This window comes from Apodemus sylvaticus, chromosome 1 (assembly GCF_947179515.1).
Source record: "Apodemus sylvaticus chromosome 1, mApoSyl1.1, whole genome shotgun sequence".
NCBI lineage: Eukaryota > Metazoa > Chordata > Mammalia > Rodentia > Muridae > Apodemus > Apodemus sylvaticus.
Window position 1 is genome coordinate 128422408 of NC_067472.1, and position 19121 is coordinate 128441528.

At 47.1% G+C, this 19121-nt stretch overlaps 1 protein-coding gene and 1 long non-coding RNA gene across 2 annotated transcripts in view; both read left to right on the plus strand.

Annotated features, from left to right (window-relative positions):
- Positions 1–16609, plus strand: part of Ap3s2 (adaptor related protein complex 3 subunit sigma 2) — a 37111-nt gene extending 20502 nt beyond the window's left edge. The window contains exons 5-6 of the mRNA XM_052160142.1: positions 13224–13331; positions 15085–16609. Of these exons, the coding sequence (XP_052016102.1) occupies positions 13224–13331; positions 15085–15213 (237 nt within the window). The 3' untranslated portion in view covers positions 15214–16609. The remainder of the gene's footprint in view (positions 1–13223; positions 13332–15084) is intronic.
- Positions 1–18128, plus strand: part of LOC127667225 (uncharacterized) — a 400922-nt gene extending 382794 nt beyond the window's left edge. The window contains exon 2 of the long non-coding RNA XR_007973859.1: positions 17697–18128. This is a non-coding gene — a long non-coding RNA (uncharacterized LOC127667225). The remainder of the gene's footprint in view (positions 1–17696) is intronic.
- Positions 18129–19121: the final 993 nt, after the last annotated feature.

Here is a 19121-nt window from a genome sequence, read left to right on the forward strand (position 1 = left end):
CCCCCCCTCTTCTTTTCTCTTTTCTCTTCTCCCTCTCCTTTATTGTCTACCACAATAAACAGTTAAATCACACTATATTGCCATAAAGCAAAGTCTGAGTTTGAGGTCAGGTAAAATGATAAATTGTCTGCAGATTATCCTTTCCCTTGCCCAGAAACTGTTATTAACTTCACAGCCTCTGGGAGCCAAGAGAGTGTGTGCCCTGTGAAGGGACTGGCTCAGCGCACCCCCCCCCCCCAGGGCATGTGCCCTGTGAAGGGACTGGCCCAGCGCACCCCCCCAGGGCATGTGCCCTGTGAAGGGACTGGCTCAGCATACCCCTTAGGGCACTTGTCGAGCCTAAGCCTAGCTGGGTGCCAGCAGGAAGCCTCACAGCATGTTTACATTTGCCCCCGCATCAGCTCTTGTGACCTCAGCTGCCTCTGACTTGTCAGAGAGTAAGTTCTCGAACCTTCTCCTGATATCAGCCAGCACTAACAGACATACCAGAGTGTGCTTCCGGGGCTTAACTATTGAAAGAACTTAACTACAAGAAGACTCCTCAGAGCCCAGAGTGACACGGTTCATGGATCTTGCAAGTTATTCCGTAACTGTGTCCCTTCTGATTTTTCGGGATACATGAACCTGAATTACACCCTTCATGGGCTAGACAAGTGCTGTGACAGGCCTCATCAGTCCTCACTTCACTTCTTTGGGGAATAGTTATGATTTACCATCTCAGATCACCAGCATGTTATAGTTTAATTTGTAACATTTTCCCTTGTAGCCACATAAAACCAGTGATGTTGTGCATCTGGTAAATATAGAACCCATACCTTTGCTTTTTTGGGATTGGAGTTAATAATTATTTAGCTCAATGCCAAGTTTGCATTTGTTTTTAATTTCTTTCCGTGAGTGCTCTGCTTCCACAACTGTTAACTCTGATTATAGTCTTTTTCCTAAGACATATTAACTGTCTGCCCCTAGCTAAGTGACTGAGACCTTTGGAAGAAGACAAGCATACTACATTCTTTCTTCTCCCTTCCTTCCACCTTCCTGAAAACCTTTAACAATGTTAAATGACCCTGACTGGTTAAGCAAGTGAGTTTGCCTGAGTGGAGAAAATACTTGGGACTACTACCTAAATGGTGAATTCAGGGCCCCTGATATCACACACAATGACTGCCGCAATCTCTCCCTGCCTTTCTAGTCTCACCTCCTGCTATCAGCCTTGTGCCCAGTGACACTGAACTGCCTAGATAGCTTGTCTTCTGGGATATTGTTGCTTTGTATGTCTTTGTCCCAGCATGGAAAAGGGTTACCGTAGAATGAGACCCTGAGCGTTTTTGTGACAGTGGTTCAGAAGGAACAGGAACTGTGAGCTCAGAGGTCGCACCCTAAAGACAGGTTTTTGGTCCAGCATTTGGGATTACTACTGATGGTCAGATGACCATCATTTAGCTGACTGTGCTGTGATTGTTCTGATTCGGCAGGGTGTTAGAATCCAGGTAGAGGACAGGGCTCTCATGTCATTGCTCTCAATGACTCAGCTCCACCAGGGAATGGGAATGGTCTGTTGCATAGTGTAGCTAATGCAGTTGAGCTTTTGAGGGTTCCAGTTCTTTTATTATCGTTAGTTCCTGATAATTACCTCTGGGGACAGTACTGAGTACCTCTTTTCTCTAAGCTAAAAAAGATGAAAACTGAATTCTGGTGTGGGGGAAGAGTTAAACGAGATGATGAGGTGGCTTTGAGAACAGCCGCTGAGTAACCAGCTCCCATCTGGTATTTGCTTTGTCAGCCAGAATGACCAGGTATGCCTGATGTGTCGTGTGATAGTCTCTGTCCCACATCATCGTTTTTATCCTTAGACTAGGAAGCTAAGATTCTGGGTCTTCCCATTTGCAGGTAAAGAAATGGACCAGCCTCTCCCTAGCTACACAGTGATAAACAGTAGGGTCGGAATTGGCCCAGCATGTGTGTCTGGGCCTGCACTTCTACACCATGTCACTCCACCTGCAGTGTTCTCTCCTGCTTTAGCATCCTGAACATGGGAACCGATGGACTGCAGTCATGTTCCCTTGGTCCACAGTTATCAAGGGCAAGGACGAAATTGAAGAAGACAAGGTCCGGATTGTCCTCTGTGCTCAGTCCCATGTGGGTCTGAGACCAGTAGTGTAAGCAGGTGGATGAGGGGAAGTGAGTGAGAGGCTGGGTTTTACTTTTTTCCAGGCTGGCCTCGAACTTGCATCAGGCCTTTTCTTTCAACCTCCCAGAACTGGGATGAGAGTTGTGCACCCTGTACCTGAGTTCAGCATGCAGACTCAGTCTCTTCTTCCTTCCCTCCCCTTCCTAGCTCACTTCCGGTTTCTTACTGTCCTCGGGATTCAGTTGGAGAGCTCACTTGTGCTAGGGGAGCACTCTGCCTGAGTTCCAGCTTCAGTTTAGAACATTGAAAAATAAAAAAAAGATTGTTTATTTGTGTATGTGTCCACATAAGTGTATACATTGAGAGAGAGAGAGAGAGAGAGAGAGAGAGAGTGAGTGAGTGTGTGTGTGTGTGTGTGTGTGTGTGTGTGTGTGTGTGTGATGTGTGCCTTGGTTGTCATATCAGTATAGGAATCCAAACTCCAGTAAGCACTCTTAACTACAAAGCCATTTCCCCAGCCCCACAGAGCATTTTTAGAGAGATAAATTAGGGATGTAGCTCAGAGCTAGAACATTTGTTCTCATGCACAAGGCCCTTCCTCTGATCCACTGAACTAAAAACCAAAACAAAACTTTTAGAGGCCCCTAACTCGTAATGGGAATTGGTTTCTTTTTAAAAGTTAGAAATAAGGAGTAGTGAGCACAGATGGCTAAGTCAAGTGTAAGTCCTGAGAGAGCATAAACCACAACGCTAGGGAGAGAGAGGTGATCCTTCACTCTGGAATTTCTAGAACGAGAAAAAAATCCAGTTGCTAGGTGAGGTGTGCCCCGCCCTCCCCCCCAGCTCGGACACTTAGTCTCAGGCCCCCCTCCCTGAGCTGACATAGCATTCTGTACAGGTCATGGTACTCATCGCAATCTTCTTTTATTATAGTTAATTCTGTACAGTTTATCTTTCTTGATTCAAAGTGCTTGAGGACATGGTCCACATCTTATCATCGCTCTTCCTCCCAGCACTTAACATGATGTGATGTTAAACTTATTGGAACAGATAGTGAAGCTGAGTGGATGTTTTGAACATAACACGTTACCTCTGGGTGGTAGGTCTGGGTATTAGGACCAACCAGCTGTCTATCTGAGCTTCTAAAGGCATCTCAGTTACAGTGCGCCTCCTTAATTGACTTGACAGGGATAGGGTGAGGGTGCTAAACAAAATACGCAATTTCAGAATCCTGGGAGTACATTAATACACTTTCAGAAAGTTTCCATTAAAATAACATGATGGTGGGCTGGAGAGATGGCTCAGCGGTTAAGAGCACTGACTGCTCTTCCGAAGGTCCTGAGTTCAAATCCCAGCAACCATATGGCGGCTCACAACCATCTGTAATGAGATCTGATGTCTTCTTCTGGAGTGACTGAAAACAGCTACAGTGTTCTAACATATAATAAATAAATAAATCTTTTTAAAAAAATAACATGATGGTGATTTAAGAATCACCTCTTTCCTGCATTGCTTTATCTCCCTAGTTCATAGATGGAACTATGTATGCCTTCGTATGCCCTCCACGCTGTGCACTGTAGTAATCCCTATGTTGAGGGTGGAGACAAGGCCTTCCCAAGGACACTGGGTGCCAGGACCACCAGCCCTGGCTCAATCTCAATCAAGTGAAAGACCATTCTGCCTCTAACCCCCAGCAGTCACTACCACTAAAAGCACACCATTGAGACACAGGAGGGTACAAGCCATCAACAGTGCTCAGATCTGATTATCACACTTACATTTGGCACAGAATCCTAAGGCAGTTCACAGGCCCGAGAACAGCGGTGCTCTGCATGTCTTGAGATGCTGCAAAATGCTAGATTACAGAGTAAGAGCAGTCAGGAGAGAAAAAGGCTCACTCACCGGGTCTCTAGGGCATGGTTCTGCCTTTGCGATCTCCGTTTCTTTTTTATATGGAATATATGAGAACTAGAAACTGACCCTAAGCCAAGGTCATTTCTCTTCCCTAGTCTGTGCTGGGTCCATTCTGGTGCTCTCAGAGCACATACCATCTAGCAGACAAAAAAATGTCCTACCCTCTCCCCCAGGAATCTCTTTCCTACTTACTCTCTGAAGACTTTCCACAGAAATTATTCAAGCAACCTAAGCCAAGAGAGGAATAAAAAAATGATATCCATCCTTGGCTTTGTCTATAGTTACACTGTAAGCTTGGTTTGTAGATGACTAGGGATTCCCGGTTAAATCATGAGTGTGGTAAACTTGGTGCCCTGATTGTCTAACATAAGCAGAGTGACCGTGCTCTTTTTTTTTTTTTTTTTTTTTTTTTGGATTTGGTTTTTTTTTCGAGACAGGGTTTCTCTGTATAGCCCTGGCTGTCCTGGAACTCACTCTGTAGACCAGGCTGGCCTCGAACTCAGAAATCCACCTGCCTCTGCCTCCCAAGTGCTGGGATTACAGGCGTGTACCACTACCGCCCGGCTGACCGTGCTCTTTTATATTTGGTTAGTATTTTATTGATTCTCTCTCGTCAATGGCCAGGCAGGAGTGTGTGCCTTTGTCTTGTAAGATTTTACCCTGTGAGGAATTGAAATTACTCTAGACTAGAGGTTTCTCTCACTGTCGGTAAGCTAAGGTATGGCTAATGGGCTGATAGTGTCCAAGAGATGTCACCTACCCTTCCTGCCCAAAAGCCTCCAGGATGGGGTCCTGCCAGCCCAGCCCACTGAGAGCTGCCCTGTGTTGTGGGGTCAGGGCTGGAGGTGTTCTGAAGCACACACTTTGGGGAGCATTTGGGATTGAAGCTACCCTCTCGGGCTTCACTTTTCTGTGTTGACTGGGGAGGTGTGTGAGGTTGACTGCCCCAGCTCTGGAGTATGGCCAAGCCCTGGTTTGCAGACCGCTCCACTAGAGGAGAAGCCTGACTTTAGTGCTTTGCCACACCCTTCTTTTCCGGGACAGGACAGTCGGCTCCCTGGGGTAGTGACTGACAAGGTTAGAGGCCGAATGTTCTTTGATTCGTTCCTGGGATGGGAGGGACCCTTGGAGGTCTGCGCCCCGTGTCCTTGGGAAAGGCTATTGAAACTGACTTGTCTCCACCCTCAAAAATTCCACAGCCCAGTTTCTGAAACTTTGAAGTGGCATCTGTGTCCTTCCTGTTGTACTCTTGTCAATCTTGTGTGAAGCTACCAGACTAATTTTAATCTGTCTTATCTGACGTGGAGTTTCAGAGGGCCAAGTTTGGAGGCCATGACGGATCATCAAGCTGTGTCACGTCAGCCTGGTACTGGACTCTTCATTCCACAGCAGCCATGAGCTAATGCTTCGTAAGCACATTGCTCTGCGCACCCACAGGAGATTTAACAAGCGGCTGCAAACGATCCCATTAGACAAGAGACCTGCAGAGAACAGCACCACAGCGCCCTAACTTAGGTGTCTCAGTAGACACCAGCCAGATCACCTAGAAGATGTTGACCCCACCAGCATAGGTCCTAACGTCCTTGACTTAGGTGGCCCAGTCCTAGGTAGTCAGAACCCCAAACCTGGAAGAATGTTTTTGATTTTCACAGAACTGTTTAGCAAGGTCACCATGAAAGATGAGTCGAGTTGAAGGCTGCAGGGTGTGGGAATTGGCAAATCTCACAGTTGGCATCATTACAGACCCTAGCTCTCATTTGGGGAAGTGCTTTCTTCCTCCTGGGAGGTCCCAGCAGGTGGGCAGTTCTCTTCCTTTCCTTAAGAGTGCTGAGCATATATTCTCTGTGTGAACTCTCAAGTAATTCAGCATTTCCCATGCCTTTCAGTCTTATTTTTCCTGTCTTGCACATCTGTATAGCAGAGCTGCTGGTCAACTTTTGTATGGCCAGAGAAGCTTTGAAGGCCAGCTAATATTATCCTTAAGCACTGTTGGTTCTCTCAATATACACCAGATAATATTCCCGTCTCATCTATCGGCGCTGGGTACTAACTGCTACATTTCTGTCTGACTGGGACACTTATGTCACGTCCAGAGGATGGATACCTCCAACACATAACTTGCATCTCTCTGTCTCTGTCTCTGTCTCTCCCTCCCTCCTTCCCTCCCTCCCTCCCTCCGTTCCTCCCTCCTTCCCTCCCTTCCTCCCTTCCTTTCTGCCTTCCTTTCTTTTTGGTTTTTTGGATTTGTTTTTTTTTCAAGACAGGGTTTCTCTGTGTAGCCCTGGCTGTCCTGGGCTATCTACTCACTCTGTAGACCAGGCTGGCCTCGAACTCAGAAATCCGCCTGCCTCTGCCTCCCAGAGTGCTGCGATCACAGGCATACGCTACCACTGCCCAGCTCTTCCTTCCTTCCTTCCTTCCTTCCTTCCTTCCTTCCTTCCTTCCTTCCTTCCTTCCTTCCTTCCTTCCTTCCTTCCTTCCTTCCTCTCTCTCTCTCTCTCTCTCTCTCTCTCTCTCTCTCTCTCTCTCTTTCTTTCTTTCTTTCTTTCTTTTTCTTTCTTTTTTTGACACTCTCATAATCCAGGCTATTCTCATACTTGTGATCCTCCTGCCTCAGCCTCCCAAGTGCTGAGATTACGAATGTATACTACCATACCCTGCTTCAAAAAGGTAACTTCTACTGGCAGAAAATTGTAAAAGAAAATATTGTATGTTCAGTCAATCCAGATATAAAGAGGGATGTAACAGCTTTTTAGATAAGAAAAACTGGCTGGGTGGGTGGTGGCGTACACCTTTAATCCCAGCACTTGGGAGGCAGAGGCAGGTGTATTTCTGAGTTTGAGGCCAGCCTGGTCTATAGAGTGAGTTCCAGGACATCCAGGGCTATAGAGAGAAACCCTGACTTGAAAAACCAAACAAAAAGAAAAAGAAAAACTGAAGAAATACAGACATTCAAGTGGGTGTTAGGATGTGGGCAGAGCAGAGGCATGGCAAAACAGGTCAGAGCATCTGGAGAGCATCTGGAGAGTTAGCTGAAAATCACTCCTACTTTTGGCAATTGTGAGATAGGGGTTTCAAGAGGAAAAATTTAAGTAATATTGAACTATAAATAACAGTTTCACTCATTAAAGTGTGCCCATAGATTTATGTAAATCAATTTCAGGAAACCCCAGCTGCTCCCTGACGTTGTGCAAACTCTAAGACTTCAGATGTATCTCTCACCTGTATTCTCATATCAGATTGTTCTCTTGGAACCTTGGGGCTGTCTTAAACCTTATGTTCAGATAAACTCCTCTCCCTCTTATGAGTATTTCTAGGTCAGAGGACCATTGGATTGGTCAAACAGCACTTCTTATTTAAGCTCCAATAAACAATTCTGAACATATTTGACTTTGCTCTCTTCTAGTCTCAGCTTTTCTTGTTTGCTTTTTATTTTTGTGATTATAAGTTCTCCCCTCCCTTTCCTTTCTTTAAACCCTTCCATATACCCTTCCCCCACTCTACTTCAAATTCATGGCCTCTTCTTTCAATAGTTGTTATTGTGTGCATATATGTATCTGTATGTACATACACCTAAATATAACCGCTCAGTCTGTACAATGTGACTTGCTCTCCTGTTCTCACGACTGATCATTTGGGTGTGCCCTTTGCCAGGGAAGACCACTGTTCCTCCATTGCCTATATTTCTTTGTGGAGGGTAGAGGCCTTGTGGGCTTTTTCTCATTCAGTTTGCCAGTCTTGTCTCATTCTTGTTCAGCTCATATTTGGGCAGTCGTGTTAGTGAGACTTTCTGGGTGTAGCTTCTGCCATTACTAAGAGACACAGTATCACACTAAATTCTCCATAGTCCCATTATTCTGAGTGTCATCTGCATGACTCAGGTGCAGGCTTCTTCTCCTCCCCCTCCTTTCACTGGGGCAGTACCTAACTCTCAGTGCTCTCAGGTATTTACCTAGATGTCTGCTGGCAGGCTCCCTCCAGGGCAGCCCATCAGCCACGCCTATCCTCTCACAGAGCCCTTTTGTGCTCTGCCCTATCTTTAGTTCGCAGGGGCCCGGGCTCAGTTTCGTTTCTTGGCTGTGTGCTTCCCACACCTGTGTCTGGCAGCCTCCACTGTCTCAGCTCAGCTTACCCACTCAGATAAACTTTACTACCTCTTGTTTAGAGTTCCTGGCTGGCATACAAGGTTACTGTGCGCTGCTGTTGGTCCATCCTCATGTACCTATGTCCATGGAGCCATGCACCTAGCAAAGGGTGCTTGTGCTGTTTTCCTGAATATTATAATGATGGAATCTAATCACATACGCACAACAAGCCAAGAATGAGAAGAGAGAGTATAAATTAAACAGTAGAAAGATGCAGTGGCATATGCCTTTAATCCTAGCATGCTGGGCAGCAGAGACAGGTAGATTTCTGTGAGTTCAAGACTAGTCTGGGCTACATAGAGAGTTCAAGGACAGCCGGGTCTACACAAAGAGATCCTATTTCAAATAAAAATAAAATAAAATAAAGGCACCTGGAAGGATTCCGTGCTTACTGTTATATCAAGGTGCTGGGTTTTCCTTTTGTAGGGTGCAGGGAGTGCCTGTTTTCATAATTTCATACATGTGCGAGATATACTTTGATCATATTCACATTTCTTTATTCTTCTTTATCCCTTTACTTGTTTCATTCAGCTTTCTCTTACTGCTTCCTTTTGTTCTTTGTTTTAGTGATGTCTCTAGATTTGTGTTTTCTATTTTTACCTTCAATCCTGTAGTTTCTTTTTCCTTTTGCTTTGCCCGAGTCCCACTGTAACAAGCCTTCTCGTCCTCTAGAGTCTCTCTCTGTTGTAATCTCTCATTTCCTGCTTGGAGTTCCTGCTTCACAGACACACTGTTCCTCCTCCCTCTGCCTCTTGAGTAGCTGGCATTATAAGTATGGACCGCCATGCTCCCACAAATACACTTTTTAAATTGTCATTTGCTTGATCTGCAGTACTGGAATCAGATCTAGGGTCTGGTGCATGCTAGTGCTGCTCCGCTGAGCTGTCTTCTGCCCTGTCTTTGCTTGGCTTACACTTTCAGAATGCCATGCTGGGACTGTGCTCCTAGCACCACCAGTGTTCTAGTTTGTGATCTTAGTCTACCGTTGGGTTTTCTGGTTTCTTAATTTTCTTTGTTGTATCCTTATTTAGTTCCAGAGTAGACTTCTCTCTCTCTCTCTCTCTCTCTCTCTCTCTCTCTCTCTCTCTCTCTCTCTCTCTCTCTGTGGATTTGGTTTTTTGAGACAGGGTTTCTCTGTATAGCCCTTGCTATCCTGGAACTCATTCTGTAGACCAGGCTGGCCTCCAGCTCAGAAATCTGCCTGCCTCTGCCTCCCAGAGTGCTGGGATTACAGGCATGTGCCACCAATGCCCGGCTTAGACTTCTCTTTATAAACATCTTAAATGGATTTGCTTTTGAGGTGCCAGCTGTTTTAGGAAGTTTGTTTGAGGGAGAGTATTCTAAGCCCGGCTTTGTTATTTCCGTGTTAGAGAGTTGTAGGTGAGATTGGCTAACCTTATTTCTAGGTAGCTAATAAAGCTAAGCATACATGAGCTTCCCTTCCCCAGTGTAAAGACATTTTCTGCTGTCACAGGGACCATGTCTATGAGGACAGACAGCAGGCTTGTGTATTTTTGATGTGGTCCCACCTTTAGGTCAAAGGAAATTTAGGCCCTCCATCAGCAAAGACTTTTCTTTGGTGTGCACTTTGCCTCCAGGAAGTGTATTTTTACAGGCCTCCTGAGGTCACTGCTCGCATCCTCTCTGTCACATCTTTTCCTTATGTGAAGCAAAGGGAGCCTTGCCTGAGCTCCCTGCTCTGACCTTTGGCCACTGTTTGCGGGTCTGGGATTTGTGTTTCCTTCTGGTTTTATTGAAAATGGGTTTGCAGTTTCATAACATTTTTTTCCTATCTTCTGATTCCCACATTATAAATTAGGCCTCTTGCTATATTTTGTTCATAAAGTCTCTACAGTCACCCTTTCCTCTGTCTTCTGAATCTCTGAAGCTCGAGGAGGAAGATGTGGGAAGGCCCTTTACCTGTTCAGCATGGTTACTTTGCCTTGTGCAGTGTTTTGGGCCCTAAGGTGAAATACTGCAGAGTTCCCACTGGACCTGTCACGACAGCTGTAAGCCTTATGGTGATGCCATGTGCCCAGGGGTCATAGGTGAATGTGGTGACAGATCTAGGGGTCAGCTCCACCCACACTCAGCACCTGGTTCTGGAACCCATGGCTCCTGGAGCTGCAGACTCCATCGCACTTTCTTAGATATGAAGTGAAGGAGCCGTCCTACTCTTACTTCTGCTGCTGTGGTAAAACATACTGGCAAAAGCAGCATGGGAGAGGAAAAGCTTACTTGCCTTACAGTTCCAGTCCGTCACCTACACAGACAGCAGAGAGTCCCCGACACTGCCTGCCTGCTCTCACACCTTCCTCCTGCCCAGTACAGTTCAGGACCACCACTCTCTAGGATGGGCGCAGCTCACAATGGGTTGGGTTATCCTGTACAGTTTACAGTCAAAGCAGTCATGCCCATAGACCAGTGCTTCTCCACCCCTTCAGGGGTTGGCAACCCTTTCCCAGGGTAGTGGATCAGATATCCTACATATCAAATATTTACATTTTAATTCATAACAGTAGCAAAATTACAGTTAGGAAGTAGCAACAAAAGTAATGTTATGGTTGGGGTTACCACAAGAGGAACTGAGTTAAGGGGCTCTGCATTAGGAAGTTTGAAAACCACTGCCGTACACCACCTCAGTGAAGACAGTTGCTCAAGTCAGACTCTTCCCAGGTGAGTCTAAGTTGTGGCAAATTGACATTCAGAACTAACCATCACAATGACCAAACCAAATAAGTATTATAAAATTAAAACAAGTCCTCTGGAGCGCTTGGCACATGGTGGATATTCAGGGAAAGCGATGCTTTGCACCAAGGAGAAGAGGCGGGCTAAGCAAAGACCAGTGGGTGCTGAGCGAGCCTGACTGCAGACAGGGCTCCTGCGATAGGGCTTAGGGTGCCCTGAGCTATCCCACGGATAACCCTGCAGGACAGTAGCACTGGGTTCATGACAGTGGTGCAGCCGTTACCACTGCCCATCTGCAGAGGTCTTCATCCACCTCTGCACACTCTGCAGCATATCTGCCCTGCCCCCAATGGAGTCTCTCTTTGACAACTTTAGGTACCTCATAAAATGAATTCCTATAGCATGTCTTTTTTTGTTGTTTTATTTTGGTTTGGTTTACTTTTGCTTTTTTGTTATTTGAGGCAGTGTTTCTCTATAGATCAGGCTGTCCTGGAACTTACTCTATAGACCAGGCTGTCCTCGAACTCTGAGATTCACCTGCCAGTGCCTCCTGAGTGCTGGGATTACAGTTGTGCACCACCATACCCATTTGGTATCTTTTGTGTCTAATTTAGTTTACTTACAACAGTGTTTTCAGGGTTTATCTGTATTTTATGAGTGTGTGCATGTAGGAAACTTCCTCCTTTGTAAAGACAGAACAATAGTCTATAGTTTATGGACATATCATATTTTATTGATCCACTCATCTGAGAGTAGACACTTGGGTGGCTTCTATTTTTTCCCCATTGTGACTATTGCTGATATGAACATGGATGTATGAATATGTCTTTGAGTCTCTGCTTTCAGTTTTTTCAGTGTATTCCCAGAAATTGATTTGTTGAGTCATACAGTAATTCAGTTTTTGCTTTCTGAGGAACTCCCATACACTTACTGCGTCCAGAGGACTATTTGATAGGGAAGCATAAGCAACAGAGTTCCTCCAAGGAGTGATATGAAAACCAGTCCTGCATAACAGTTTTTAAGTTGCCTAAATATGAAACTTTTACTATTACATCTTATTTACATATAGATATAAATTAATATATAGAGTTAATAATGGCTACACAGAGGGGCTACTTCATTATGGACTCCTTCCTCGGGGTCAAAGGACAAATCCCAGTTCCATGTGCTTGCTTTCAGCTTACTATGGGCAGAATCTGAGAGCACAGTCAGATACATGAGAGCAAGCACACACATCTGTTCCTCAACTCTCTTAGTTCCAAAGAACAAGTCGACACTTGACTTGAGACTGGCGGTCAGTGGTCTAAACTTGAGGCACATGCATGTTCACGCACACATATGCGTGCACACACACAATCACACACCCATAGGATACTCTACTTTAAACCCAAGCTACCCTCTCAGCCTTGACCTTAGTCTCCTTCTTACAGGAAGTTGCTGTCCTAGCAAAGCCCACGAGCTTCACAAGCCCACCAGTCCTGTAGCTGAATTGCTTGTCCAGAGCTGTTCTGGCCTCTTGTATGCCGGCCCATTAGTTCTACACTTACTTGAAGACAGAAGGTCCTACCTTTCTGGTTTAACAGAAAGTAATTACAAGTCTCGATACAATTTAGTTTGAAATATAAAGTACCAGGTTGGATCTGCACAAGTTGGCAACATCTAGTTGAGAAAAGAGACAGAAGGGTTGTGAGCAGAGGGTCATCCTGAACAACTTAACCAGAACATTGCTAAGCTGCAGGACACTAGTTAGGTGGTTGAGTGCTTGTCTACCATGCACAGCGCTCTGGGTTGAATTCCCATGACTATAAACTGGTTATGATGGCACCCGGGACTCTCCATGGCAGCCTTTCTGTCACCCTGTGTAGTGGTTGAACTGCCTCTGTCCATCCCGGTTGTACGTCAAGATTTAGTAACTGGGTAAGCTCCACGTTAAGGAAAGTGTTTAGGCCATTTCATCTGCTTGGATCTACTCCATGCCAGCCAGTGTGATGACTGTCTGGTGGACGATAGGCGAGCCTCTCTTCTGTGGGGCCCAGCACGCAGCAGGTACTGGCAAAGCCTTGTCTAGCTTCCCACCTAGGCCTCTCACCCAGCCATTTATTCTTGGGATTTTGGAAGGAAGCTGAGAGGATAATTTGCCAAAGACCACCTAGCTAACAAACAGCAGGGCCAGAAGCCTCAGCCACCACCTCATTGTGGGAGAGTGCCAAACCCTTGTGCCATTGCTGATAGAAGACCATGAAGTCTGGTGGTCTCCAGTGAATCAGAATGTGGTCTGTCTGACCCCTCTGCTGTTGTCCCCAGCGGAACCCACTGTGCTGTGCTGAGTCTCGATGCCTCTCTTCTAGGTGCACTACATCCTCCAGGAGGTGGTGATGGGTGGGATGGTGTTGGAAACAAACATGAATGAAATTGTGGCTCAGATTGAAGCTCAAAACCGCCTGGAGAAGTCGGAGGTAAGGAAGCAGGTGTGCTCGGGTCCTGAGTGGGTACAGGGAGGAACGCATGCCTGCGTAGAGGTAGCTTGGGTGGGCTGTGATACTGGGTGGGCTTGTGTTTGCTGGGTGGGCGTCTGTTTCTCTGAGTCCTTAGGAGGTGGTTCCCACTCTGTCTGTCTTGGTTTGTCTACACTAGAAGTCCAGTATAAACATTAAACAGGTAGGGAGACTTGAGATCTCAGGCTTAAAGGAAAGGTGGCTGGATGGCAGGAAGGACCAACAGCTTCTGGAGTGTGATTAGGGCTCTCATATGCCGTGCATATGTGCGTCTGTTCTCTGAGCAGCCATAGCACATGGTTAGCTCTTTGCCTCTGGAAATTCAAGCTTCTTTACTTTCAGCGAGGCTTCGTCAAAACTACAGTAATGCTGATTTGGAAATAGCCTAGTGGGCAGGTGGCAGTGGCACACACTTTAAGTCTGACCACTGAGGGCACAGAGCAGGTGATCTCTGTGAGTTTGAGGGTAGCCTGGTCTACATGGAGAGTGTAGTACAGTCAGAACTACAAAGAGAAACCCTGCCTCAAATGCAAACAAAAGAGTTCCTTGCCAGGCAGTGGTGGCCCATGCCTTTAATCCCAGCATTCGGGAGGCTGAGGAAGGCAGATCTCTGTGAGTTTGAGGCTAGCGTGATTTACCGAGTGAGCTCCAAGATAGCCAGGGCCACACAGAGAAACCCTGTCTCCAAAAACAAAAAGAAAAAGAAAAAAGAAAAATTGAACACTGCCCTTCCTCATCCTTGTGCAGCACCGAGTTAGAGGAGGGGCTCAGGAAAGCTAGGCCGGGCTCTCCCTGGCCTCAGCCCGCCTCAGCCCTACTGTGAGCAGCAGGATACTCTCACAGCAGCAGAAATGGTCGGATGGTGGCATCTCTGAGTGTCTCCAAGGGTTGCTTTGCTTTGTGAATGGAACCTGTTTTGCACAACCAGGAGTCCTCCCTGTGAGGACTGCTAATGTTGTCAGAGAAACTTTTCTAGCCACTATTCTGGCTACCAGAGTCTCCCGAGAAGTGCAGGCTGGGAAGCTCCCAGGCACAGTGAGTGACTGAGTCTGGCAAGGGTCTGGGAACAGCAGAGGCAGGCAGGAGGGGGAGGGCAGAGCTAGGTGGAGCGTCCTGAGAGCTGTGAGTAGGAACTTGATTCTCAGGCCTGTGTCACCCGGTCCGATCCCCTGCTGAGCCTGGAGGGCAGGGTACAGCCCTGTGCCTGCTGCAGATCTTCCAGTGTAGATTTCTGCCTCCCAGCCTGTTGCCACATGACATCCAAAGCCCATCCTCCTCCAGCTTACTCTAGTTGGCAGGCTGTTGTCCTAAAGCTGACATTCTTTTTCCTCTGAAGAATTTCTCTGGCTTTGCACGTTTCTGTAAGGTAGACAGGGGAAGGGTTTCATTTTGTTTTGCTTTGTAAATTTAGTATCTTTAAATCTTAGGGCTTGGATAAATCATCTCAAAGTCCCCTAGCAACTACCATGGTCCGTGGGTGGTGTTGGTTGCCATAACTATAAAACTGCATAAGACACAACCTTATGGCCTTGCAGACCTTGTAGTGGGACAGCAACAAAGGCTGCAGGTCTGCATGTACGCTGAAAGGGTTGTGTTGACCACCCTTGAGGAATGAAGACTCTGTACCATCTGGAATGCTTTAGATCTCTGTCATCTGCTTTAAGATTTAAGCAGATGACTCTGGAAATCAACTAACACTCTCCCCCTTTCCCAGGGCGGCCTCTCAGCAGCCCCGGCACGGGCCGTGTCAGCTGTGAAGAACATCAACCTTCCAGAGATTCCCAGGAACATCAACATCGGCGATCTCAACATCAAAGTTCCCAATCTGTCCCAGTTTGTGTGAAGGTGGAGGACTGGGCTGAACTGGAGTTCTTAGGATGAGCAAAGCAGTCAAGTCCAGAAGCAGAACCCTGTTGAGCCTTTACAGTCGCACCTGGGGGCCCTGAGCCTTTCACAGAGTGGGAAGGGAGCTGGGTGCACACTGCCTGGCCATCCTGCTGCTCTCTGATACACAGGGCTCTGGTAGACACCAGGGCACTAAGCCACTGCTCCTTTGCCTCCCCCCTCCCTCACAGCTGCCCTCAGGGCCAGGGACTGTGAACAAGCCACCTGCTCCCCAGGGCCCCACCGCTGGGACTGAATACATCTGACTTCCTCTCTAGCACCAAGGGCTTCTGAGATCCTGTATCACTTACTGGGAAGAGACCAGGGAGAAGGGCCAGCCTTTCAGCTGTCAGGCGTGGTGAGTTGGCAGGTGAGGGCAGGGTGTGTGCTGCCTCTGCTAGGGCCTCTATGCCCTTTGAATGGCCAAGCACTGTGGTCCGCAGTTGCTGCAGAGCACAGTTTCCTTACTAGCATATTCCTTCTTGTTGTCAGAGGCATCTATGTGCTGGATGGTTTAAGTCACATTCTGGGTGCATGATGCCGTAACCACTACACACACACACACACACACACACACACGCGCGCGCATGCACGCACGCACGCACGCACGCGCGCATGCACACACGCACAGAGAGAGAGAGAGAGAGAGAGAGAGAGAGACCTAGAACCCTCTCCCAGAGGAGAGACCAATTTGTGTAGAATGTGACGACTGAATCCTTCCCAAGTTATGACTCTTCCCAAGTTTAAAATACACTGTTCTCTTGGAAGCAGAAGGTTCGGTGCTGTGTTATGAATGAAGAACTCTCCACATACACACACTTGTTCAGAAACCCACTCCAGTCTCCCATTCTAGAGCTGGGAGCCTGCACTGGGTGCTCTGTAGACTGAGCCTGCAGCTCTGGAACCCTGCAAATATTAACACGTGCTGGTGCTAAGGCTGATGCACCTCCACGGGGAGCCGCCCCACCCAGCGCCTCTCTCTCCTGACAGTGCATTCCCACGGCTTGAGATGCTGATGTCCTAGGAGGACCACGTGTCTCACCCAGTGTGTCTCAGTTCCCAGCAGGGCTTCCTGCATTCTGCCATTGCTAATGCAGCGCCCTGTCCTCACCCTTTCAGTCCCATCAGAGCTGCAGTGATGATGGACACTTGGCTAGAGGACAGACCTGAGACCAATCCCTAATGCACTCTCCCGCAGCATGTTATTTCTATTTTATGCTATTTTATTGCCATTTGAGTACATTCATGCCCCATTCATGCAGGAATTAAGCATTTGCTGTAGGGTGGGTGACATGAGAAGACCTTTAATACTCCTTACTAGAGACTTTTTAAAAAAGATTTATTTTATTTCTGGAGTGTCTGTCTGTCTGTCTGTCTGATGGGTATGCTCTGAGGCCAGAGGAGAGTATGTGTGCCCTCTGAGGCCACAGAAGGGTATGGAATTCCTTGGACCTTGAATTAACAGGAGGTTGAGAAGCCTCCTAAAATTGTTGGTGCTGGGAACCAGATTCAGGTCCTCTGCAAGAGCAGCAGTGCTCTGAACTGGAGCCATCTCTCCGGCCCCGCGTACGGACATTTACTGCCAGGTAAAGCTGACTAGGTTGGAAAAGTGCCTGCCTGGATCCAAAGCTCTTTTTAACCTCCTTACTCCTATTCAAGATGGTCTCTCCCAGTTTTACAGCCCTCTCTTTTACAGATGACAGACAGGGAAACTGAAACTTCAGGGGATTAAGCAATTCTCACAAACTAATCAAAAGAGGCTTAGTTTTCTAAGGTAGCCAGATAGGAGCAGGAGCGAGGGATCCTGTGTCCCTCCCCGCTAACTGCCTGAGAGGAAGCGGCCCAGAGTGTTGTCAGGCCGAGGGTCAGAAGGGCCGTGGGGCTGCTCTAAAGTGTTTGCTGCTGGCCACAGGCCCCACTGAGTTGGAAGCACTTAGCTTCCCAGGTAGTTTAGATTTCAGGTGTTTGCTTGCTAGAAACTATTTGGTTCCCCAAAACTGTGGCCTGGCACTGTGTCCTGCAAAAGCAAGCATCGCACATCGGCTTGCCTGGTTCCTGACAGTCTGTTGGCTCGGGCACGGAAAACTGAATTTCTCTAGTCAAGCCAGAGGGAGTAATTCATTCATTGCTAATGACTTGATTCTAGTTTGTCTGCTATTAAGAAAGCCATAGTCTGAGATCTCTCTCTCTTTTTCTCTCTCTTTCCCTCCTTCCTTCCCTTTGTCTTTTCCTCTCCCCCTTCCTCCTCCCCTCTTTGTGTTCTGAGACAAGATCTCACTTTTTTTTGTTTGTTTGTTTTGTTTTGTTTGTTTTGTTTTGTTTTGTTTTGAGACAGGGTTTCTCTGTGTAGCTCTGGCTGTCCTGGAACTCACTCTGTAGATCAGGCTGGCCTTAAACTCAGAAATCCGCCTGCCTCTGCCTCCCAGAGTGCTGGGATTACAGGTGTGCACCACCACCAACAGGCATGATCTCACTTTGTAACCCAAATTCTCAATCCTCCTGCATCATCTCCTAAATGCTAAGATTACAAACAAGTGTGTGCTGCTGTGCCCTGTGCACTTTTCTGTGAAATAGAGGAAGCCTTTGTCTCTCTGGAGAGGGTTCTCTTTGCTCTTGAGACATCAGTTATGCAACCAGGGGCTGTGCTTGTATTTGCTGTGGGATCCTGGGCCTGGGTCGTTACCCTGAGGCTTCCCTGGGTTTTCTCCCTGCCTCTAGTTAATAACTGGAACCCCCACTGCCTGTCTTTTGTGTAACTGCTCTTGGTTCTAAACTAAGAGAAAGGCTGTCTTTGATCTTCCCTGACAGTGCTCTGTAGTGACAATTCTGGAATTTTGATTTTTTTGTTTTTTAAAAAAGAAAGAAATGTTTTAAGACTGTTTTTGGTTTAATCACGGGTGTGGGTTATGGGTCCGCTTCACTGCAGCTGACCATGACTTACCTTATACTCTAGCAGATGGCTTCTGCGGCTGTGTGACCTTTGAAATTATGGAAACTCTTCAGAGGGTATAAATGCTAGAGCCCTGTGGGCAAAGGCTTGGGGTGGGGTCTTACCTTGTGTTCCTGGTGCCAGTGGGCCTCTGGAAAACCAGGTAGAGCTGTGGAGTGCAGGGGACAGTGTAAAGCTGTATTTAGAAAAAAATACAATGAATAAAAAATTTTTTAAAAATGCTAGAGCCCTGATAGGTGGGAACAGTGGTTGTTGGCTGTGGGGTGTGGAGGGTGTGGTTGGTTGCAGTTTGTTAGTAGTTTGTGTTCAAAGAAGAAACACAAAGAGATTAGATTCTGAGATCTCTATTTCTCTCTCTCCCCCTCTATCCTTTCTCTCCTTTGTAGTGATGGGGTGAAAATGGGGGCATAAAGGTTAGGGAAAAGAAGGAAAGACTAGATTGTATTGTATTTGCAAAGAAGAAATTAGATTTAGAGATCTCTATCTCTCTCCCCTCTATCTGTTCTCTCCTATCTAGTGAAACTGGGGGAATAAAGGGTGGGAAAAGAAGAACTCACAGTGTAGCAAAGTCCAGCTATAATGCTCACGTGGTTGAAAAATTACACTGACTGGCAACCTGGCACTATGGAGGCCAGACTCACTGCAGTGTGGAAGATTTGAAGGACACTTCGCACCCCTGGCTCACCAGTATCATGCCTACTGCACAGGGCACTGCACACATGACCTTTCCCAAGCCTGGCCATGCCCCATGCATGCTACACTGAGGGCAGCGAGTCTCCTAGCCCTGATGAGTAGGCAGATGCCTCCTACCCCCCCCCCCCCCCCCCCCCCGCAGAGCCGTTTAGCAATTCTTTCTGTGACCTCAGCTTCAGAAAAGAAAAGTAGGGGCAATGCCTCTGACCAGTCACGGTCACGGT